The sequence below is a fragment of the Notechis scutatus genome, chromosome 1 (genome assembly GCF_049901735.1).
Source record: "Notechis scutatus isolate UNSWTSFEM ecotype Mainland chromosome 1, rNotScu1.2, whole genome shotgun sequence".
Taxonomy (NCBI): Eukaryota; Metazoa; Chordata; class Lepidosauria; order Squamata; family Elapidae; genus Notechis; species Notechis scutatus.
The window spans coordinates 122,335,223-122,361,207 of record NC_142009.1 but is presented as its reverse complement, the minus strand read 5'-3'; the positions used below and the strand labels follow the sequence as shown (position 1 = coordinate 122,361,207).

The following is a 25,985-nucleotide window of genomic DNA, read 5'->3' as shown; positions in this document are numbered from 1 at the left end:
TGATTGCTTCTTGGCTTTGGGATTTTATTTTGCTAAAACTTTTTTCTTCAGACACATTGGCTTTTTCTAAAGTCCTCCATTTTTTTTCTTATTAGAATTATTGTGCTCTGAGTATCTTTTTTCCATCTTGAGTTTCTTTTCTCATCACCTTCTTTTGGCATGGAATTATACTGATGACTGTATGTGAAAGGATGAGTCTGCATTCCGTTCTCTTCCAACATCATATTATCATTTTTTAAGCAAAGTTAAGGTTTGGCTCAGATCAAGGATCCTTTGTACTTTCATTGATTTCTGAAGGAAAACTATCGTGTTCTGTCCAAATTTCCTGGAAGGATCTTACTTAACAGAGTTTTGCCCAACAGATAACTTGGTAATTGTGAAGGACCATGAAGTATCCTGAATTAATTTTTTAAACAAAAGTTAAAAGTCGTTTGATTCCAGAATAACTCCTTAAAGCTTCCAAATGGTCTTCAAGACAGTCCCTTGTATTGTGATAGTCCACTCATGGGATGATTTCAACATGAATGATAGATTTAAGTGGCTCCCAATCCAAATTAGGTACAATTGGCGCACCAGCTGCTGCTGAGCAAAGACTGATTGCATTTCTACTGCTCCAAATATGAGCTATGAGTTGAAGATGACCCCCAAGTTGTGCACCAGTCTAAAGCAAAGGAGTGAAGCCCCATCAAAAACTAAGGATGGAAAGCCCCCAGCTCTAGTAGAATCAAAAATCAACAGCCACTAGGTTTTGAGCCTGAGTCTGTTCCTCTTTATCTAGATCTTCCAGTTACTAGGGTAGGACATTGACAGCATCATTTTGGTTGTTCTGGAATTTTGATCTACAACTGAATATCCCCTGTAGATTGTAAATAGCAAACCCTGAAGTGGCAGATGACCTCCCCAGATTTTTTTCTTATAGATTTTGTAGATGTTATAGGAGGAGCTACAGCACTGAGCTTTAAGGCATACTCCAGATGAGGACGCAAAAATGTAATCACTGCCAACACCAGCACAAACTATCAAGAAAGGAGGAAAACTACTGTAACACGGTGTCCTCAGCTCCCAAAATCCTCAGCTAGTCTGGAAGGATAATGTAATAAGCTGTCTTGAAAGCCACCAAGCAAACCAGAAGCATAGTGGTCACACACACACACACACACACACACACACACAGAGAGAGAGAGAGAGAGAGAGAGAGAGAGAGAGAGAGAGAGAGAGCTCTGCCAAAATTATCAGCAGGCATATGCTGTCTCCATGCTGAAACCCAGCCTTAAACCAAACTAAAATGGGTCCAGATGAATGAATGCAGATATTTTTTTCCTGTTGCTTAAAATCTTCCAGTGAAAATACAGGTGAAACTCAAAAAATTAGAATATCGTGCAAAAGTTCATTTATTTCAGTAATGCAGCTTAAAAGGTGAAACTAATACTAGATAGACTCATCACACACAAAGCAAGATAGTTCAAGCCGTGTTTTGTCATAATTGTGATGATTATGGCTTACAGCTCATGAAAACCCCAAATCAACAATCTCAGAAAATTAGAATATTACATGCAATCAATAAAACAAGGATTGTACATAGAACAATATTGAGCCTCTGAAAAGTAGAAGCATGCATATGTATTCAGTACTTGGTTTGGGCCCCTTTTGCAGCAATTATTGCCTCAATGCGGCGTGGCATGGAAGCTATCAGCCTTGGCAATGCTGAGGTGTTATGGAAGACCAGGATGCTTCAATAGTGGCCTTCAGCTCTTCTGCATTGTTCAGTCTCATGTCTCTCATTTTTCTCTTGGCAATACCCCATAGATTCTCTATGGGGTTCAGGTCAGGCGAGTTTGCTGACCAATCAAGCACAGTAATCCCATGGTCATTGAACCAGATTTTGGTGCTTTTGGCAGTGTGGGCAGGTGCATATTCCTGACGGAAAATGAAGTCAGTATCCCGATAAAGCTCGTCTGCGGAAGGAAGCATGAAGTGCTCCAAAAACTCCTGGTAGACGGCTGCATTGACCCTGGACTTAATGAAGCACAGTGGACCAACACCAGCAGATAACATGGCTCCCCAAATCAACACAGACTGTGGAAACTTCACACTGGACTTCAAGCATCTTGCAATGTGTGCCTCTCCATTCTTCCTCCAGACTCTGGGTCCTTGGTTTCCAAATGAGATGCAAAAGTTGCTCTCATTAGAAAAGAGCACTTTGGACCACTGAGCAACAGACCAATTCTGTTTTTCTTTAGCCCAGGTAAGACGCTTCTGACATTGTTTGTTGTTCAGGAGCAGCTTGACAAAAGGAATACGACATTTGAAGCCCATGTCCAGGATCCGTCTGTGTGTGGTGGCTCCTTGTGAAAGTCCCCAAAACTTTTGAATGGCCTTTTCCTGACAATCCTCTCCAGGCTGCGGTCATCCCTGCTGCTTGTGCACCTTTTTCTTCCACACTTTTCCCTTCCACGTAACTTTCTATTAATGTGTTTTGATACAGCACTTTGGGAACATCCAACTTCTTTTGCAATTACCTTTTGAGGGTTTCCCTCCTTATGGAAGGTGTCAATGATGGTTTCCTGCACAACTGTCAGGTCAGCAGTCTTTCCCATGATTGTGATTCCTACTGAACCTGACTGAGAGACCATTTAAAGGCTCAGGAACCCCTTTGCAGGTGTTATGGCTTAGTTAGCTGATTAAAGTGGGACACTTTGAGCCTAGAATATTGAACCTTTTCACAATATTCTAATTTTCTGAGATTGTAGATTTGGGGTTTTCATGAGCTGTAAGCCATAATCATCTCAATTATGACAAATCACAGCTTGAACTATCTTGCTTTGCATATAATGAGTCTATCTCATATATTAGTGTCACCTTTTAAGTTGCATTACTGAAATAAATGAAATTTTGCACGATATTCTGATTTTTCAAGTTTCACCTGTATTTACTGCACATGAAAATATATTCAGGAATTTTTTTTTCAGAAAAGTATTTGTATCAGGACTACATTACAAAGGAATATAACAAAGAAATATAGATGGAATAAAAGATAGTGAAGAGGGAAGGAGACACATTTGGGCTGGGCTGTAAAAATCTCATGATTATTACATGACGTGTTTGCAAAAAAAATTAATGGATATATTTCCCTGGTGAAAGGATGTATGTATGTATGTATGTATTAGACTGTTTCTGGCTGCTTAGACTGTTTGGATTTGAGGTTCAGGAGTGGGCTGGACTGGACCAGAATTCAGCAAGCCGAAGGATAGCTGTTGAGGGAGGAATAAATCATTGCTTTATTGTTTTTGACAGCATGTTGGTGGCTGCAATATTCTTGTTACAGATTTAGCAGTGGTTCTTTGGACTGGTTTTTGGCGGGGTGCCAATTTTGATGTTATATTTTTGGAGGGCTGGACTGCTGATGGATGTTAAGATCAGGCTGAGAGGAGGGCTGCTTTGAGAGGCTGCTGCTGGATGCTTTTGCTATTGCTTACTTCCTTCTGTACCATCTGCTATGTTCTTTTTGGAGTATGTTGGGGCTTTGGAGGTGCAAGTGGGTGGGAGATGACAGTAGAGTGGCAGAATACTTTAGAGTATTTTCAAGATATTATCTGATATTATTTTAATGAAAGGGTAATTAAAGTTTTTTGAATGATTCTGTATGCAAAATATTCAAAAGCTCAGATACAGAATTGCTCACATCGTACCTCTCTTTTCAATGCATCATAGAAATGTGGGCGATTTTGTTCTTCCTCCTATTCATATTCCACAGCATTTATCATGTCTACATTTCTTCCAGCCTTCCAGTTCAAGTATGATTAAGTTTCAAATCTTGGTAATCAAGTAATTAGAAATAAATATCATCACCCAATTCTGTCCCAGGTAACTTCTGGTAGAATCAACCAATTTGCATTTTGACCTGGATTCTGAACTGGGAGAAGAATTTGGGATGTTTCAGAATATTATATAAAATAGCAACCTCATACATTGTACGTATGTGTGATATATTTGTAGAATTTATACAGTTTATGTACAGAAAAAGCAGCACTTAGTTATTGTGTGACTGCTTTTCGTGTAGGAGAACTACATAAACATAAAGTACTATAAGGTTATGGATGCCTTTTTCTCAGTCCTGGGAAATATTGTTAATTTGGCAATAGAAAGGCTGCCCAGTGGAAACACCATAGCTAGAAGAAGAAATTGAAAGGAAAATGCTACCTCATAACTTGATCCTATAGAGTGGCATTTTAGGCCTTTGTAAACAATTAATTGCCTTGAGTTTGATTTGTTTTCATTTCTTTGCTGGCTTTGTATCCCAACGATGAATGGATCTGGTTGCATTCTATATTAGAAGAGAATAAAACTATGGACTATATCAATGGTTCTCAACCTTTTTTTCATCATGGACTGCCTTTAAATACTTTTTGTAGCTATGGACCATGGCCATGGACCACTAAGACTTAACTCAAGATTTAAATCATAACATTCTTCAAACCTTTGCAGACCCACTGTCATGACACTGTGTCCCCGAGGGGTCCACAGTCCACAGGGTGAGAACCACTGGGCTATGTGGGATTTTTCCAAGCTTGTTCAAATAAATGAACCAAGTTATTTAGGATTATATGGAAAATTGCATACTAAAATGTAAGGTTCACTGAACTCAAGCAAATATTCAGAAGATATTTTGCATAACATAATCCTAAACAGAGTAATATAGCAATAAATGCTACTGATTTTGTTGAGTACATAAGAAACAGGAAGTTAAAGCTATATAAATTTGATTAATAAATAAATATGTTTCCCAGTTCCCATTATCTTTACCACCTGTGGGATTATTGAATGGAAATAGATACTGCTGAGTGGGGGAACTCAACTTGGTTATCAAAGCACTGATGATTTGGCTCATTTTCAAGGTACTGCATTGTCTATCAATTTGAAATAAACCTTCAGGGTATCTGTGCTATTGATCCCCTAAAATTTAGCTTTTCCTTACTGGCAGTGGATCAACACCATCTTTCTCTATGGTCAATTGTTCAGTTTACTTTTATATTTCCTATTTGGTTTTCTTCCCCTTTTAATTTGCAATTGCTGAATTTCTAGAACACAACAACACTGTACTTCATCTTATACAATACTGACCATCTATTTTAATATTTAAAGTTAAAATGAGTTTTTCTACAATTTTACCTTTTCTTTTCTTTAAATAAAGTTTTTTCTGCACCCTCTGGGACTGATTTATTTACAAAGAGAAAGGACTATAATCATTTATCCTGATGCTACCAGGTGGTGCGATAGCAATTGTGTGTTTTTCACTTTTACACAATAATTGCCAGAGAATAAGACAGATATGACAGGCATATCTTTCTTATACATGCATTGTGAAACACTTTTTTTTAAAAAAAAAGATTATTTATTTAGAGAATTTACAGGCCCACCCATGTTAAATATATAATCCTAAGTAGCCAAGAACAATCTACTCTATAAGTATACAATAAATTATTTAGATACCTACATAGAATACAATCACACCACATACAAAATTAAAAAAAACTATAGTACAATAACCTAAACAGCATATGGAAGTCACGAAGCAGCTACATACATATAGAGTTCAACTAAAAACCTGACCCAACCTTTGGGGGAAGAACCAGTTCATCACGACTTTCCAAAAGACCAGGAAAGTTGGGTGCCTTTGGATCTCATGGTGAGATGTTCTGTAGGGCAGGCACCATAATGGATGGATCTGCTTTCTTAAAATATCTAGCTCACACACAGGCTAATAAATAACTGTAATGGCAACAGAACTGACTGCTAAATAATAGTGATCACAAATAAAACTCAGTAGTTAATACATCTGGTTATCATGACAAATATTCTAGTGTTGTAAGCATCATTACTATTTATCACATAAAAGCATACCTTAACAACAAACCATGTCTTTTCTTGACTTAGGGGAGGAAATCAGGGCATTTCACCTATTTTGGACTTCTCTTTCTTCAGCCCTATCCTACAGAGCCTGGGATCTATATCCCTAATGTTTGAAGGGTTCCAGGTTGTCTACTTTTGACTTAGGGAAATGGTTTTTGATCAGATTTGGCTACAAAGCTTCTGTACAAGGACTTCATTGTGTTTTTCAAAAATAGTTTATTGCTTTGATGCATCATTTTTTATATAAAAAGTAATTGTCTCCTTGAATTTTCAGAACTTCTTTCAAATAGTTAGCAACCTTCTGGATGAAGAAAACAAAGAAAAATGGGAAGACGCACAGCAGGTAAATATCCCAAGTGCTGTTGACATCCCCTCTTTTCTGTTTTCAAAAGGATTGTTGTTGATTCATCAGTCAAAGATCTTCCTAGTTGGCCTGGCCCACAAGGCCTGTGCGTCTAGTCACTGCATGTTTTCATCTCTTGGATTGTCAAATATATAGATTTCAAGGCTATGAATAATTGCTAGTTCTCATGGAGTTATAGGATGAAGGACAACTTAACTTTGTTGAAGAACAAGAATCAGAGAGAATTAGAATTATATACATGCAGAATACTTCATGTTCTGCATGCAAGGTATACCAAATATATATTTGGCCTGCTCCATCACTGCTCTTTTTATATACTTATACGGACATTAAAGGGATGTGATGGTTCAGTGGCTAAAAACATTGAACTTGTCCATTGGAAAACTGACAGCCCAGTTTTCCAATGGACAATGGAGACCTGAATGCCACATGACGGGATGAGTTCCTGTCCTTGCCCTAGGTCCTGCCTACCTAGCAGTTCAAAAACATGTAAATGCAAGTAGATAAATAGGTACCATTTTGGTGAGAAGGTAACAATGTTCTGTTTGCTTTGGCATATAGTCATCCTGGCCACATGACCACAGAAATGTCATCAGACAACACTGGCTCTCTTTGGATAAAAAATGCAGATGAGCACCACCCCATAGAATCGGACATGACTAGAGTGGGAAACTTTTACCTTTACTTTATGGACATTAACATTGTAATTGACAAAAGTTCCCTTGTTTGTCCCAGCCTTAGTATATTTGCACATATTTAATTCAGAATGCTTAAAAGATAACATAACAAGATAGGTTGTCAGGAAAGAAACAACTGGTTTTCTACAAGATGTCATTAGATTAAATATTCATTGTTTGTTATAAACCATATATGCATATTTTATAACTTATGAGATGATATATTTGACAGGAGGACTTTCAGAAATCCTTCAGTAGGATTTTAGGAAGATTTACCATAATGAGTTTTTAAAGATATATTTTAAGACAGTTAGCACTGAATGAGTGAGATGCATCTAATAATATTGCAAAATAATTATTTAAAACAGTTATCCAACTTTGTCCAATTGTAAAATCTCAGAAAATATACATATGCAAATTTTATGTGTAAACTTAGCATGTAAAGGCATGTAAATCAGAAATAATGCATAATTAATTAAATTGCTTCTTCATCTTTTGATTTTAAGAATTAACAGATGAATTTTTGTTGATATCCATTTATCATCCATTTTCCCCCACACTTAATTGACTTTCCATAACTGCTCTCTGGGGATGGAACAGTCAAAAATTTTATTATTTTTATCATAAGTTGAAAATATTTTCCTTTTGATTTCTTATTAAAAAAACTTGCAATGCAAAATTACCTGCATTGTAATTATTGTAAATGTATACACTGAATCAAAAAATAACAGTGTGCTAAATTCATCAGGAAACTCAAGCAAGTCCCTTCTACTTCTCCCAAGAGGTTCTCATTTAATGCTCATTATGTCCTGAAAGATCCCCTACCTTTCAGTGCATATATGTCAATCCATTTTAGATGTTTCTGGGGACAACAAACTTGAACCACGAGAGCAAGTACTGTTGCTGAAAAGGCGCCCATTGTAGATTTCATTCATTTTGTTATGCCGCTGGTGATTATTGTACAAACTGGAATCCTGCAGTTACTGAGCGTGAGACCTTTTATTTTTCATCCTAAAGATCTACCAAGGCTCCATAGAATTAATGCAGGTGATTGAAGATTTTATACACATTGTTGGAATGGGGATGATGGACTTTCAGAATTCGTACTTAATGACTGGAAATGTAGGTAAGAAATAGGAATGTCTTTTACCACATACATATTTTAAGCTTTCTTAAATAATCATATCATGTAAATATTATTTATGTGATAAATAAGATTGAGATCCATCCTCTTCCAAATGTATTTTTTGTATTGGTCATCAAAGCATGTAAATTATGTTACCTTTTGATATACACTTTGATAGTATGGGTGATTATGAAGTAAAATACATTTTCTAATCTGAAGTTGCAGATATCACAGGCGCAAATAAACCTATTCTGAAATTACTTTGGCAGCTTTTCTAATAAAGTTTCAATTCTGTTATATGTAATGTTACACAAAAAGGGCTATATTATTTCTTCCTCTGAAACTAAAATATGAGGCACTTTAATGGAGACTCATACAAGTAAATCAAATGGACTTCATAAACAAAAGTTTCTCCAAGAAGCAACAATCTGTTATAATTCAGGGAGTTAAAATACATCCCGGAAGAAAGGCAATAGCAAATCATTTTCATGTTATATGAAGGCAACTGCATTGTTATTTCTATGAAAGTCACCAGGAGTTGAATTTGATTCAACTCCTTATATCAAATTGAATACAAGTATTAGGTAGAAACTCTGTGGCTTTTCTAAAAAAAAAATTTTTTAAACATATATCATAGTTAATTCTTTTGCATCCACATCTTGATTAATATTCAAATTCCAAGTGTGCACCTTTCTCTATGAGTTATGGAAAGGTCAAGGAATAAGGGACATTATAGCTGATGCACAGCAGATAATCAAGAAAGCCATAGAACTCAAAAAAGGTCAATATGTGTTTATTGCTTACAGAAAGATCTTCAGTTAGATTGACTATGTCAAACTGTAGAATGTCTTCAGGAAAATAGGAATCCCAGAATATTTTACTGTCCTCATGTGAAACTCATATCTAGAGGATGCCATAGACCGCCCAGAGTCACCTCAAACAACAAGATGTGTGGCATATAAATTTAATAAATAATAATAATAGTCGAGATGGAACATGGCAAAGCAGACTGGCTCCAAGTGAAAAAAGTGATAAGGCCAAATATATATTGAGAGAAAATGAAAAAAAAAAAAAATGAATGTGGTTTTAAAATTGGAGGAAGAAACACTAGTAACCTGTGCTATATTACTAACATTAATTTGGCAGCTGGAAATGAAAATATCTGGTAAATTAAGAATGAAAATAAAAATGCACATAAAAAGGAGGGGGTAGGATTAAAAGTAAATAAGAACAAATTAATATAAAGAAGACTAAGAGGTACCGCAACCAGCCTTAGGACTGTCAAAGAAAATACTGAAGTGATGGATAGCTTCTGCCTTTTAGTATTGACCATCAACAGTGAAGCAGTCAAGAAAAATGTCTCATGCAGAATCACACAGGCAATAGAAAGTTAAACTTTGAAAAAGCAGAATAAAAAGAGAGTTGATATTTGTAAACTTTGGAATTGGAGGAGAGTCCTGGTCCAAGAAGAAAAATCAAATGGATTGTTGAATAAATCAATCCAGTGTTCTCACTTAAGGCACATGTTACCAGGTTCAAGTTATATTCTGAATGTATTGTGTATATTCCACCAGCTCTATTGAGAAATTTATAATGCTGGGAGACATAGAAGAGAATGACTAGCAGTAATTTGAATGGCCTCAAGTACACTGGCAATGATTGCATGGTTTGAATATTGAAGGACCAGATTAGGAATAGATACTACTGATGAAAATTTATCTATGTGGTTGCTAAGAATCAGCACTGACTTGATGGGACATAATCACCATCAGTCATTGAATTAGTCTGATAGAGAGTATCTTGAAGGCTAAGATTGGGTAGTAGGTAGAAGTTTACTTTCTGACAAATCACCATGTCAAGTGTTTTGTGAATCACCAACCCTCCCCACTATAGCTGTTTTATGAGGACAATCACCGCAACTTCTTAAAATATCAAAAAATTAAATCAAAAATACTATTTACTTTAGTATAGACATACTAGACTTTTCCGCCATCATAAATATAGTAATCCCTATTGGTGATTTGTAATCTAGATCTATTTTTAAATGCCCCATCAGAAAGAATCTTTGTTAAATATTATATAGAAGTGCCAATTTCAGAAAAATCACAAAATCACAGAAAGCCTTGTTTTTACAGACAAGGCAACAGAAAAATTGATGCTTGATACAAACCGCTGACTATATATTTTTACCAGCTTTACCATGGATTTGGAGGTGTTTTGAAGGATGACATTTAGTGCGTGCTGTATTTATCTTAAGGTGGCTTGCTCTCATTTCATGCAATAAAAGAGGCAGGAATAGCTGTTTGCCATAATTAAGTGAGTGAGGAAGACTTTGGGGACATAACCCCTCCTAATGCTGTAGCAGTTCTGCACATGAGAACATTACTAAATAAGTTCTTATATAGCCTTAAATAGATACCTCAGGTTAATAGAATTAATAAGTGTTAGCATAGAATCTGAAAGAGTAAAGGGAAGCAGCTATTAAATATACTGGATTTAGCCATCATACAACATGCTTCAGTTGTGTTGAAAAAGCTGCAGGCTCTTCACTTATATCTAACAATCAAGAGCAAAATTGGCATCGACACTGACATCTAACACTATTCATAATTTTTATGTCAGCAAAATCAATTCTGAGCCAAAAACATTTCCGAAAACACTGATTAACAGAGAAACAAGAAGAATCTGCTGCTGTGGAGAGAGGGGGGTGGGGGAAGGGAAGGAAGTGATGTTTATGTAAACAGCTTGACTAAAACAGTGATATATTTAACAAGCATGATCACAACAATCACCTGCAGGAAAGGACTGTGAATTCACACAACATCTTAATACTTAGCACAAACAAACTGGGCTATCGCTTACAATTGTTATTTACAGTTCCAAACAGGCATATAAAACACACGTTAAAAAATTACGATTATTTTTATAATCTATTTGAACTACTTTTTCACTATTCTGGTTATATTTTCATAAAGAATATCATACATGCTTTAAAAACATAGATATATGTGTTATAGGCATCTTTTCTTAACCATGATGATGACAAAATGATGGCATGATACAACCATAACCCCTGTATACAAGTACATAAGGATCAGAGTTTGAATGGCAATATCCTTCCTCACCATGCCCTCTACTACAGATGCCTATATATGCTTCCCCTTAAATAAATCTGCATAGAGTTGTAATTCAGAATAGCAGATCCCCAACCATTTCAAATGAAAAAAAGGATTAAACACATACAGCTGCAACAATGGTAGGAGGCAGAATTTGGTTGCCAAATAGTCAAGACATGTATTCTGTTGAACATATCAGAAAGATAGGAAGAAAAAGAAAAGTTACTAGAGTGCATCCTGGAAAAGAAAGGGATTTTTTTTAAAGCTGCTTGTTGTGCTTTTATATATGTGCTGTATGATGCTTTAACCTTGAGTGTATAAATTTAACTTAACTTTATGAATCTATATATGTAAATATGCAAATGCACACTCACATGTATAAAAGTATATATGTCCCAAGAAAACCCTCCCACAAGAGAGAGGCTGGTATTTGATCTCCTGGAAGAGAAAAGGGCACACAGCAGAAAGGAATTCTTCAATAGAAAAATATGTTGGCCTGCAGTCTGGATGGACTGAAAACCTTGCAAACTGTGGCAAAAATGTCTTTGTTGGGACAGGATTTTTTTTTAAGTAATTAGAACTAAACTGGAATGAGTATAGGAGAGCAGCTTAAATGGTAAGAAGCAAGTTTTACCCTTTAGATTAAAAGCAGTTCTATAGTTTTTTCCTTTAGTATAGCTGAGGGCTATTTCTTCTCCTTCATTTCATGATTAATATCTTTTCTTAGATCAGGGTTTCCAAAAGTGGTCAATATCGACTCCTAAAGATCAATGAAACTATTCAAGGGCATGATGATGATGATTTGTAGTACTATTAGAATAGTATTTATGAAATTGTTTTCCTTTAATGAGTGTTTGGGAGTCAACAAGTTGAGTTGGGTACCCCTGCCTTAAATAAATTTCATACATTCTAATCCATATCTTATAACTATTTTCACAATTTTTTCAATAGCTTTTCCCTTTCTTTACTTCCAATAGCCTTATTTTAAATTATCTCATTCCTTTCTTAATTCAATTACATATCTTTTTCTAATTTTTAAAATCTTTCTAATCAATGTTTTTATACTTTCATCTGTCCTGTTTACAATTTCATATTATCTTTTCTCATAAAACAAATTTTCCTCTGTAATTATTAGACTGGAGTGTAACACCTTTATATCTTTTTTCAATTCTTATTTAAAAATTTAAGTTACATCTTTACAGTTATAACATTCATTTTCTAACCTCTATTTTATAACACATACCTATTTTCAATCGAATTCTGCTTGGTACATTCCCTTAAAATACACACTAAATTCTTAAAAGAAAAAAGTATATATGTATATATATCTGTGTATATATGTATAACAATAGTAAATGGAATAATTATTCTATTCAAGTACAGCTCTGCCATTAATATTAATAACAATCGTTTACATTTCTATTTCTTTTAACAAACATTACCTAGTAATATCAGTTGTCTTTCACTTTAATCATCTATATTTCATATTTTAGTTATTACTGTCTTTAAATAAAAAAACAAACAATAGTTATTAACAGTAGTCAATAAAGTCATTATTCTTATTCAAGTTCATCTTATCAACTGATAAAAATCTTCCATGTTTCTTTTCAGTTTTTTTAAATGTTCTTTTTAAATCATTGAGAGCCTTATTCTCTTCACAAACAAATGTTCCACTACACATCAATAGAAATTTTTTCTATCACTTTAATCATCTAACATATTATATAACAATGCTATCCCATGCACCCTTGCAGAATCCTCTCCTTAAGTTAAATTTTAACCATTGTCTCTGTGTCTTTTAAATAGGTTTATACCTTTAATTCTTGTATGTTTTTCCTGTACCTCTATATCTTGTTTCTCTCCTTTGTAGCTTCTTTTCCTTTCCCTCTTCCCTCTCTTCTTCTCCCTCTCCTTTTTATTCCCTTTTCTATCTGATTCTCCCTTCTGTGATCCTCCCTTCTGCTTCTTCCTGATATTATGATTACTTTTCAATTTACTCTTTTTTTTTTTTGGTTGTTGCTTCAGTACTTAAGTTTTTAACTCCTTTTCCCCCCTTTCCCTTTTTTACCCTGCTTAAAATTGCTTGGTCATTAAAGATGGCTTCTTCGTTGTCCCGCGCTTCTTGTTCTGCCAGCGTTTCTTGTTGTTTTTTATAGTTCAAGATCTCCATTTCTAAAAATCGAAATACGAAGCCAAAAGATCCTCTTCTGTCTGTTGCTTCTTCTTTTTGTTCTTTAAGTCTCATTTTTAACTCTTCAAGGAGTGATGCCATTTTAAAAATTTTTAAACAACCCCCAATTGATTTTATTTTATTTCATTAGGATCCTCCATCCAAAGTTCCAGGAATCATCCAATAATCCAAAGCTGTCTCTTGCTTCTTTTCTCACTTTCTCTTTCCAGGGGCTTTGTTATCTTGTAACAAAGCTTCAGCTACAATGTATCTTTTGCAAACCTTGTTAAAATTCCACTATCAATTTCTTTTTAAGTTCCAGGTGGTCTCCTCCATTTTCCAGTTTCCACCCTCTTTTTTCCTTTTTCCCTCCACTGCTTTCTTTCTTTTTTTAAAGAAAGTTTTTAAATTATCCAAGAATCTTTAATCCCTTTGACACTTTATTTTCAGCTAGAAATAGCCTATTAATGTCAAAGTGGATTAGTATCAATTTCTTATTTGAATCTCTTCTTCTTAATGTTCCAAATCATTTAAAATTGTCGATGTTAGAGGAAAAAAAGCCAATTCCATTTCCTTTCCCTTTCTCTTTTGCAGCTTAAAATCTTTTTTAGGAATAGTATTAGTCTTTAAAATTCAGGTTCCAGGTACCTTAAATAGATGTTCTCCATTCAACCCGGTCAGTCAAACTTTCTCCTTTAAACTTCCTCCTGCACAATCTTGTCCAGTATGGTTCTTCTTTGAGGTGGTCATTTCTGACCACCGCTGCAACCGCCTTTGGGAAAGGGAGTGATGGCCAGCCGAGGAGGAGAGATGCGACTCTCCTCAACCCCACTGACAGCTCCCCCTTCTTCACCACCTCTACAGGGTGGCTTCAGCCCAGAATCCAGGTGGCTCAGGGAGCTCCAGCGGCGAGCACGGATCAAAACCGCGGACGATCATGATTTCGGTTCATTGCCGAAGAAGCCCAAACCGGAAGTCCACTGGGATCGCCCTTCTTGAAGGTGGAGATGTCCGTGGCTTGTGACCATAGTTTTGGCAAGGAGCTGGTCCTGAAAGATTTTTCAAAGATACATTTTTCATATAAAGATTATATAAAGATATAATTTTTCAAATATATGGACAAAGAAGGACTATTGAAAAGGAACTGACACTTTTCATCTTATCCCTTATGGTGTACAACCAAGAAAATATTTTATAATGTGCAGAGTGTATAACATAACTGAAGACAATGAGGTATGCTAAATAGATTGACAATTCCAAATTAAGAAGAAAAATAAAGGCCACAAACAATTTTATCTGACAGGAAAAAAAAACAGTTGAAAAATAGCATCTCCAAATTCATTTCCTACTTCCAATAAAGTCATTTTTAATCTACATCTTTATACATAAGGAAAAGTTTTACAGATAAAGCTATTGGGTATCCTATATGTTCCCTTCATCTTTTCAGTTGTGTCATGCAGGAATTGAGGGTAGATTTTGGTATTTGGTCCTCTAATGCTTGATATTTTCTATTGTGCTTCTTAGAATCACTCTGAGAGATTTTCTTTAAAACACAGCAGGTCACTGTGTTCCTCAAACTTCACAAATTGATCTTTGTGATAAACAGTTATATATCAGTCAGCTTCTCTTGCTCTGACAATTTAATGAGGTGGAAAAGAATAACAATTGCCTTTCTCCTTGCTTGAGGAAGAGTTAATGTGCTCACCACACAAAAAATGCAAAATGAAGACAAAGATATTTTTATTTTTATTTTTCTTGATTTTTTGATGATACAATTAAAGGCATGTGTTATAATCTGAAGAGATTTTTAGCAAAGGAACTAAGAAAAAAACATTAGTGTGTTGCCAGAAATATTTCAAAGTTAAAGTTTGGCCAAGTTACTTTCCTTAAAATTCAAATATGGCTGCTATTCTATAGTAATCGCACAGTTCTGTTAAAGAAAGACAGTTTTCCTCTTGACAAAGTGATTGATACTATAATGTTGATAAGATTAAGTTATAAAGATATCAGAATTTAGAAGTAAGTTCAGGCCCCGAGTTTTTTTCCAGTCTGCCTATAAAACAAACAATGGTTGAATGTTTCTTGGATTGGTTATAGAATTTGAATGTATTGAATGTAGTCACCTCTGTTGCCTCCATATCCCACTTTGATGTTTGTCTTCAGTTTGAAATGTTGATTCTTCTAGAAATCCAGGTTTTTTCACCTTCAATGTATCTCATTCTTACTTGTTACCCTACCTCCACCCCATAATATTGGGTTTAGTGCAGAGGTGTCAAACTCAAGGCCCGCTGGCCGATCTGGCCTGCAGGATGCTTAGATATGGGCCACGGGGCTACCCTGGAAATAGCGAAGGACCATCCCACAGTGTCTTTGCCAGCAAACCCCCTCCCCAAGCTTTGGTCGCCATGGTCTCCTGCAGCTCTCTGACAGCCAAAAGGAACTCAGGGAGGGCCGCATGCAGTCTGTTTTCACTGGCAGAGGGCTGCAGGAGGCTGTCGCAACATGAGTGATGTTGAGCTGCCCACACACATCCTGGCCACACACATCTGCCCCCCACCCCAAGGTCAAACACAACCCTGATGTAGCCCTCAGTGAAATCGAGTTTGACACTCCTGGTTTAGTGGGTCCACATTACCATTTTAATTTCTGTATAGAATATTGGTTTTGAAGGCAAAGACACATCATCCTGAGAATATATGTATGAGAATAAAATTATGTCTATTATAGTCAGGACAGTATGTCATCCTAAACTCCTGCAGCATATTCCCACAACAATCTGGGTCCTCGTTTTACCGACCTCAAAAGAACGGAAGGCTGAGTCAACCTTGAACCAGTGAGATTTGAACTGCAGAACTGCTTGCAGCCGGGAGTCAGCAGAAGTAGCCTGCAGTACTGCATTCTAACCATTAAGCCACCATGGCTCTGATGGTGGTAATTTTATCAACGCCATTAGTTTTCAGTTAGTACTTTGGATGTTTGGGGATCACAACCAAGACTTCTGTTACTATTGGTACTATCTTTGCATTCTTTTGCCATAATCGTCTACTTCGGTTTGCAGGTCTTTGTATTTTGTGATTTGTGTCCAGTTCTTTCTTCTCTATTCTCCTATATCCAGGTACTGCAATGTCTATTGTCCTTTTTTTGGACAAAAATGTCTTTGTTATCAACAATTGTTAAGTCTGGGGTGTAGTATGGTAGATGCTTGTTTGTTTGAATTTTAAAACTCCACAGCATTTTATCTTCTTCATTTTCTTTTGTCTATTTTTATGGTCTCACTGGTTCTTGTTTGCAGGAACAGAGTATTGCTGATATTCCAATGACCATTGCTTTACTCTGTCATGACATGGTTTCTAGTCAGTCTGTGCGATCTTCTTGCAGCAGCTAACTAGGTGGTTTACAGTTTCTTCAGCTTCTCTGCAGAGGTGACATTTGCCTTGTATGGCTGTCTTCTCAGTTCTGGCTTTGCATTTGTTTTTTAAGAGTTGGTCTTGCGCAGCCAGAATTAGCCCCTCTGTCTCTTTCTTCAACTCTCCTGTTCTTAGCCATTGCCAAGTCTTGTTATCTGCTTTCCCTGATAATTGTTTTGTTTTGTTTTTGTATCGACCGTATAAAACTTTGCCTTGCCATGTATTTTCTCTATTCTTCATTTGGTCGTTCCTGTAGGCCAATTTGATCTTTATGGTATTGTATTTATATATATACCACCAGCGACTCTAGAGCCATATATACTATCTGAGGCCTTACCTGAAGCAACATGCAATAAAAGTATTCTGTTTCCCAACAGTCCCTATTATCCTGCCCAGACAGCTAAAGTATACCTATTAAGGACCCAGACCTACCAGGAGAGCTAGCATGAAGGGTTATTCCCCAGTCCCATAACTTTCCAAAAACAGAGAAAACATGGTTCCTGCCTGGGGAATTCTGGGATTTGAAATCCATGCTCTTAGAGTTTCCGAGATTGAGAAACATTGCAAAATAACACTGCCATTTCTTACAGTCTTTATTTTAGCCTTTTAATTTAGTTTCTATTTTAATCAATTTTATTGTGACTGTGTGTTTTGTTTTGATTATTTAAATTCTTTGGAATCTGGAATTTTAAAAATTCCAGATGGTTTCAGGTGATCAGGCCACATAAATAAATTATATTTGAGTAATCCTAGACAACTGTTACAGTGCTAGATAATTGGAAATTTGAATAATAGAATAATAGATTTGGAAGGGACCTTGAAGGTCTTCTAATCCAACACCCTATTCAAACAGGAGAGACTCTATACTATTCCAGAAAAGTGGCTATCCAGTCTCTTCTTAAAAACCTGGAGAAGATTGGAGAAGATTGAAAGATTAAAAGATTGGAGAAGAGCAAATGTCCTTGTTTTCAAAATGAAAGAAGAGATGGCTCCATATGTGTCCATATGTTATAGGCCCCACAGTTCAAATTAATTTCCATGCTTATTCAGGTTGGGCTCAGGGGCCTAAATGGCCTCTTCCAATTCTATGATTCTAAACATGATAGATCATTGAACAGCAGAATGCCTGGAGAAAAGACCGAAGTCTAGTATATCTTTAAGAAAGCCTACTTCAGCTCAAATTTTACCACTTTATTGTTACATTCTATTTTATAAATTAATGCCTAGAATTTACCCTCTTGGTTATAACTTTGAAAATCAAATGAAACTATAGAAACCAACAACTGTTCTGTCTTAAATCCTAGCTGTTGCTCAGACTTCTGATTCTGGCAATTAGTAGATGTCGGCAAAGTAAACAGATAGAAAAGAGGATTTCTTGAGGAAAGGGTCAAGTAACACTTCCTTCATTTTCTCTCAGTCTCTTTTAGCATTTTGGTTTTTTAAAGCTCAGGAAAAATTAGATGGAGATATGAATGATGTCTTATTTGGCTGTTGGTTGTCTGAACATCATTTAGCTGGCAAATCAATTGACTATGAATCAGAAGAACAGACAGATAAATGTGCTTGCTATTGATAGCTAAAAGCACCAATTTGTTAAATATTGATTGGTGTAAAGGATCCAGCTTCTTGGATATATGAAAATAAATTATGAAAAATATACAGGAAACAGAATGATTTCCAATAAGATTTTCTTCACAACTAATCTTCAGAAATATACAATGGTCCCAAAGAGAACTAAACATTTACCAATTATACTGGGTTGTCATATGTGATTATAAATAAATTATACTATAGAAGGTTGCAGCATACTGAGACCTTTGCATTATAGCCCCCATGCCCTATTGACTCATGTTTCCAAAAACGAGTTATGTGCAGTTGCTAGATAGATAGGATTGCCTGCTTCTGGTCTAGACCCAATCAATGCTGTACATTTGAGATGTAAATATAACTGAGAAAAAGGGCTTAGAGACATATTCAGATCTTAGAATTGTCCTTACTTCTATCTTCAAATGTCTATGGAGATTCTCAGTCATCCAGGTCATGGTTGTCTCATGGTTGTCTTTGTTTTTCCTTGAAGACATTTTACTTCTCATCCAAGAAGCTTCTTCAGTTCTGACTGAATGATGGAGGATGGAAGGATTTATATTCCTTGCAGTCATCTCGTCATTAGCACTCTTTCTGAGAGTCATTGAGGTCACTTGGAGGTTTATCTGTGCTCTCAGGGTCACCTGAATAATGCAAATAGGTGCGGAACCTTCTTGGAACTGCTTTCATCAGTTCTCATGATGGGGGGATGGAAGGAAGTCATCAGAACTGATGAAGCTTCTTGGATAAGAAGCAAAACATTTTCTTTTTCCTCCACAAGGAAAAAAAAAAACATGCCTTTTGAAGAAAAAAGCATCTTTGAGACAATAACCACCTGGATGACTGAGAATCTCCATAGACATCTCTCCCCAGTTGATTCTCCCTTTCTTTTCTGATCCTTTCCTTAGTTAAACTGTCCTGCCATTTTCTTACTCAGATATTGAGATTTCCTAAAAAGAAGTCATATTAGTTCCTTGTCATATAGTTTATATTCAATGTTTTGGTGCCAAATCTTATTGAACCCTCTATGCCACAATTAAAATACTGTATATAATGACAGAAGAAGAAAAAATTGCAGCTTAATTTTCACATAAACATTTTCAACACAATCAAGATACATTTCATAGAAAGCATTAAAAGATCCCATAAGTACTGAATGCAGAATACTTCTCGAAGGTATAGTTAGGATTTGCTGCCTTTGTGAATTCCTTAACATATTGAAATTTGAAGACAAGCTGGCCTCATGCAATTAAAAGTTCATTTTAAAGAGCCCGTCATTAGCCCAATGCTTGTTTTAAAAAGCCTTCAGAGGAAATAGCCCCATTATTCTCTCACCAGTAGGTAAAGCAATATAATTAAAATTAAATGTGTGTTTTACAAATGAAGTTCTTCTGCTTTCACTTTACTCTTTGTCAAATCTCTCTCCACCCCATGAACATGCTGGTATTGCAAAGCCTAATTGTTCAAGGGATGGGGATGGGATGCCAGAAGGGGGGAGGGAGAGATTTTTAAAAAAAGACTCTGTGAATACACATTTGTGCCACCAGGAAGGATTACAGGAGTCTCTGTATGATGGGTCTCTATGACTGAGCTGTCAAAGCAGCCATTGTATAGGTTGAATTAAAAGTATTTGATTCTGCATTAGAACAGAGAAAAGAAGCTCACCAGAAATTTCTGAATGTGGATTAGGAAGCTCTATCATTACAAAATTTGATCTGGATTATCATTGTTCATTTTCATTTATCATTGATTTATTGACAGCGTAGAGTCCAAGCCCCAAAGAGCTGGAGTTATCATTCCTCTTTATAGATTTATGCAAATAAGCATATGCATATGTTTGCATATAGCAGCCAGGCAGGTCTTTCAATACAACATACTATGTGCCAAGGTCATTGGGGTGTAACTATGAGGTAATGAGGCAAAACAATAGGGTTTTTAAAAAACTAAGAGGCATTATTACACGAACAGGTTGTTACTTGCTTTTGCTTTCCCAAAGCTCTGCTCTCCTCTCAATATCTTTTCCAAGCTTATTAGCATTCCTTGGTCTTCTGTGATAGACTGAGGGAGTTGATGGTAATTTTCCTGAAAAATATATATAGGGTAACTATCTGATCTAGTATCACTTAGCTAAGCTGTTGCTTTGTTTATCCTGTGAAGGTATATTTGGGTTAGAGGCTTTTTTAATTTTGTCCTGCAAAACCTCCAGATTGTCACTTTTAAAAAATTGTTTCTTTCATGGCCTCCATTCTCATTCCACTTTTCTCTTACTCACAGATGTTAAAATACCATACAAAAGGCAACTGTGCTTTGAATGTTTCCATGAATGCATCAGAATTCTTTTCATTTTTGCCTTTGTATGGCCCTCTGTATGAAGAATTTTGATGCAGACATATATAATACCACAGCAAGATTGTTGCTCTTTTGTGATATACCTGCTGAGTTATGAATGTCTATGTGTGTATTGGTAATAGGAGGGAGGGAAAGAGAGTTTCAAATAGGGTAGGGCCAAAAACTGAACCAATGCCATCTGGGATGTTCTGGTCCCAGAACACTATTTAGAAGGACAGGATTTACTCACTCTAGTAGAACAACAAAATATGAAAACGAACAGAAGAGAAGAAGCCCTCTCGTTCTTTGTAATGGCTGAGACCGAAACAGGAATGGGATTTTAAGATGTCAACATGATGCTGAATTATATATCAAAAATTATATAACAACCTTCTGCCAAAGAAGTATTTACCACCTCTTAAGCCTCTTCCTTCTCCCCAGTTTTGGCTGACTGGGGTCAGGACTAAGGTAATAATACCTATTAGAATCCAAGCAGATTCATCTTAATTAGTCCAAAATTCATTTGCAGCTAATAACCTCAGTCAGACTGGGCTCTGACCATGACAAAGTCTTAATCTTCAGTTCACTCTCTGCTATGAGAAGAAAATTAGGTCCAACAAGCGCACACCTACATACAGTACGTGGATCAAGTCCAATTTCAGTAGGGATATCCCCATAATTGCAATTAGAAGTTCTGAGTAATTCCTCCCTTTGTTTGTTTGTTTATTTAGTTTAGTTTATGTGCTCACCTTCAGGTGACTCTGATGTTGAAGACACTCAGTATTAATCATCTAGGTAAGAGTATAGCTTCCTCCCCAGAGCCCAAATTAAGGGGGACCATTGTCTAAAAATGAAGACCCAGATTGTTGGGGGCAATATGCTGATTCTGTAAAATGCTTAGAGGCCTGTAAAGCACTGTAAAGTGGTATATAAGTCTAAGTGCTATGTATATATTCAGATAGATAGATAAATATATATATATATATATATATATATATATATATATATATATATATATATATAGAAGAGAGAGAGAGAGAGAGAGAGAGAGAGAGAGAGAGAGAGAGAGAGAGAGAGAATGCTACTGCCATTGCTGTTATAAATAGTCTTGGATTTAACAAAAACAGGCAGAGGCCAAACTGTCCAGTGATAAGAAGCCTAGGTATGGGCACTGATTGGGGGAAGGAAAAAAAGAGCCAAATTATGCAAATTAATTGACAATGCAGACTCTGCTCTTTATGTACTGTGTTTCCCCGAAAAGATGACCTACCCTGAAAGTAAGTCCTAGCATGATGTTTCCATGTGCACCCAATATAAGCCCTACCCCCAAAATAAGCCCTACCCCCTAATTAAAACCTCACCCACTCCAGGGTGCATAGGTAAAAAGTAAGCTAGGGTGAAGATAGGGGGGTGGAGCTGCCCAACTACTTATCCTCGGAGCCAGGCCTCGGACACCCCAATACCTGCTTTGACAGCCTATTTCTTCTGTACCTGGCAAGGCTTTCCTGAAGGCCTCTGCAGCCGATAACAGTTCCAGATCAATCCCTAGCTCTGTTATCAGTTGCAGAGGCCTTCAGGAAAGCTTTGCTGGCCGGAGAAGTTCCTGAAAGCTTCTGACAGCAAAAAGGAGTCCAGAGCAACACGTGCAAATGAAGTAAGTCAGTGGACGACATCCTCATGAAAATAAAACCTGGTGCCTTTTTGGGTTGCAAAAAAAATATAAGACAGGGTCTTATTTTTGGGGAAACATGGGTACACGTGTTTGATGTTATAGTGTAGATATATTGTAAAGTGAATAGCTTGCATTGTGATATCATGGTGCATTTTTCCTCATATTGGAGTCATTCTGATTATGTACAGATGCCTTTGAGCCCAGTAAAGATTCTAGATAGAAATGGAGGTTTTATACCAAAGTGCTCAATTTTTTTTCCTCTGGTAACAAGGCAGCCCAGCCCTACTAATCTTACCTCCTTCTGGTGGTCATTGTCAAAATCTGCCTCATATTCTTCCAGATCCTTGACCAGTGGTGGGCTGCTTTGTACCAGCTTGCTCGTACCAGTAGTTATGACCACGGTTGTGCCCACCCACCCACCCAGGTGCTATCCCATGTTATATATGTCACATTTTTGCTCACGCACCCTGCCCTCACAGCCCAGCTGCTTTCCATGCCTCACCTGATCTACTCACCCTGGCTGCCACTCACAAAATTTTCCCCTGGTTTTGCAGTCACGCGCAAGCACAGATGGTGCATATGTGCTTACATTTTCGGCGAACCAGTTGTTAAAGTATGTGCAGCCCAGCTCTGTCCTTGATGCACAACCACAATTTTGGTCATAACATGTGATGGTCATAAAAAGAGGTCATTACATGACCATGCCTAACTTATGACTTTTGTTTGTAGCAGTCATTACACAGACATGATGGTCATTAAGGGAAGAATGGAAGGATGTATATTCCTTGCAGTCATCTGGTCATTAGCATTCTCTGTGAGAATTGTTGAGGCACTTGGATCTTTATCTTTGCCCTTAGATGACTGCAAGGAATATACATCCTTCCATTTTCTCTTTTTTAAATAATGTTTTATTTCAGTTTTCCACATTTTTAAAAACATCTCTTTTTAGTGAACAACATGATTCCAGGTTTTCACATTTCATACAAAAATGACCATAATTGCACATTCATCTTTCATATTCAACTTCATATCTTACCAATACTTTACATATTTTCTATTATTATATTTTTTCAAAATACTTTCCTCCCATTTGAATCACAAATAGCTCTCATATCTTCATAATCATTATGCTTTTGTACTTTTATCTGTCAGATTGCAATTTCATCACATATTCTTATTTCATCATTCCACAAATTCTAGTTTCATTCAAACATTTCAACCCCCCCCCCCCCCACACACAATTACTAATTTGAGTATGCCACCCCTATAGCTTACGTTTCTTTAATTACTCCCCCTTTAAATCCCAATAAACATTTAACTTTTATTACCTATAGAGTTAATAATAAAAGTCTTCTAACAACTACATAACATATATACCTTTTAGGTTAAGGTTAGATTCCGCATAGTACCTCCCTCTTCAATTTCAGAAAAGATTTTTTTTAATAACTTCGATAAAAAAAATCAATCTATTCAATTAATCCTAAACACTGATATTAATCTCATTATAACAATCCTCATAATTCATTTCAATTGTGTTCTATGTATTCATTAAATATATTTAATAAACTTATCATAATTTCCCTTTTTTCACATTTATTCCATTTATCTCTGTGTATAAAAAAGAGCATTCCAATAGCAAAAGAAATATCAGTTCCCATCCTTCTTTTTAATAATCTATGTTCCCCTATTTTCTAAGTATTTATAGCTTCCAATATATTTATCCTACCCCTCATTACCTTGCAGAGTCCCCTTTCTTATTCTTAATTAACCATTGTCTCTATGTCTTTTAAATAAACAATTTCTTTTAATTCTTGTACAATTTCCATATTTCTTTATTTTCTGATCCTGTTTTTTATCACTTCTTTTCCGTTTCATTTTCCCCTTTCTTTTCACATTCCAGTTTTTATCCCCCTCCCTCTTTAAAGTTTCCTTCCACTTTACTTTTCTGCTGATTCTTTTTACTATTTTTGGTTTTGTAAGGGTTCCCCTTTTTAGTTACCTCCTTGAATCTCAAATTTTTAATTCCCACTCTTTTCCCTCCACACTTTAAAATTCGTTGTTGCAGATGTTCATTAAAGGTGGCCTCTTCTTTGATCAATTCCTCTTCTTCTGGCACTCCTTTTGGTTTTCATATTCTAGAATCACCATTTCTAAGAATTGTAAAGCAAAGCCCAACGATGCACCTCTTTCTTGTAGTGTTTCTTTCATATTTCTAAGTTCCATTTTTAATTCCAAAAGAGATTCTGCCATTTTTAACATTTTTGTCCAGTAGTTTAATTCAGTTAATATCTATAAAGTTTATGTCCAACGATCAGCTTTAATTAATTTCTCTTCAGGCTTTTTGGATTCATCAGATACTCCAGTATCAAGTTTAAACCAAAGTCACCAATCAGTCCAAAACTAGTTTCTTCTTACTTCTTTCTTTATTTCAATGTTCAAACTTCTACTATTGTTTTGCAGGGTCTTTCTTTTATTGCCTCAAGATTTCATTTACTTGTATCAAGTCAAATTCTTAAAGAAAACAGGTTCTTTTAAAAAGGATTGTAATTAAGTTCTTTGGCCACTAGATGACACTCTCTGTTATGTCAAAACTTCACCCTTTTCTTTTGCTTTTTTTCTATTTAAGACTTTTTAAGCTTCAAAATTCCAATAGAGCCAAATATCCAGTTAATAGTTTTTGTTTTTTCTTTGACACTTTTAAGTCCAGCTTCAATTATGCCTGTTTAGTGTCAAAAATATATTTATCCCATTTAAACAGTTATCTTCTTCTGGCTTCTTCCTTTCACCGTTCAAAACCACTCTCAGCTATCAAAAATATTCTTTCCTCTCTTTCTAAATCTGCTGCTTTAGTTCTTTTCTTTAAAATTCTTAAGGGTTAATTCCAGGGTACCTTTTATTTAAAGATTACACCCAATTCTCCTGGTTTCTATGCTATTCTCTTCTTCTCCGCTCCAGCACGATCTTTTTTCCTGGTTAGCTCACCTTTTCAGGGTGGCCATTTTGGCCACCGCTACAGCTATCTTCGGAGGGGAGTATTGCCAAGCCAAGGAGAGGAGATGCGGCTCCCCTCAACCCAGCTGGCAGCCTCCCCTTTCTTCACCACCTTCATAGGGTGGCTCCAGCCCCAAATCAGGTTGATCGGGGCCCGCCAACGGGAGAGCACAAACTGAAACCGCGGACGATCACAGATTTTGGTCTGTCAGCGAGGGAATCCAGCTAGAAGTTCCCATCCTTTCATTCTCCACCATTCAGTCAGAACAAAAGATACTTCTCGGGTGAGAAACAAAACATCTTCAAGAAAAAAACCAAGACAATCCAGTTGTCTTTTGAAAAAGCACCTTTGGGAAAACTTTGCAACACTTGTTTAGGATTCTTAATGATAAGAATTTCTCTATCCTCACTACACATTAGTCTGTGTGCAGCTCAACATGCGGCTAAACCTACCTACCGTGTTTCTCAGAAAATAAGGCCGGGCCTTATTTTCTTTTCACCCCCACCCCCCCAAAATGGCTAGACCGTCTTTTCGGGGGTGACTTAATTTCTCCCCCCCGCACCCTCACCTAGAGCGCCCCCTGGAAGCCATGCCTTGCCACCAACCGCTCCCAACGGCTGATCATGGTGGAGTGTGGAG

At 36.3% G+C, this 25,985-nt stretch overlaps 1 protein-coding gene across 3 annotated transcripts in view; it reads left to right on the top strand.

The window, feature by feature from the left end:
- ADGRB3 (adhesion G protein-coupled receptor B3) overlaps positions 1 to 25,985 on the top strand; it is a 529,081-nt gene that overhangs the window by 242,738 nt on the left and 260,358 nt on the right. For all 3 annotated transcript variants that reach the window (XM_087945171.1, XM_087945164.1, XM_026665231.2), the window contains 2 exons: positions 6,185 to 6,253; positions 7,969 to 8,077. In XM_087945171.1, coding sequence (XP_087801297.1) covers positions 6,185 to 6,253; positions 7,969 to 8,077 — 178 coding nt within the window. The remainder of the gene's footprint in view (positions 1 to 6,184; positions 6,254 to 7,968; positions 8,078 to 25,985) is intronic.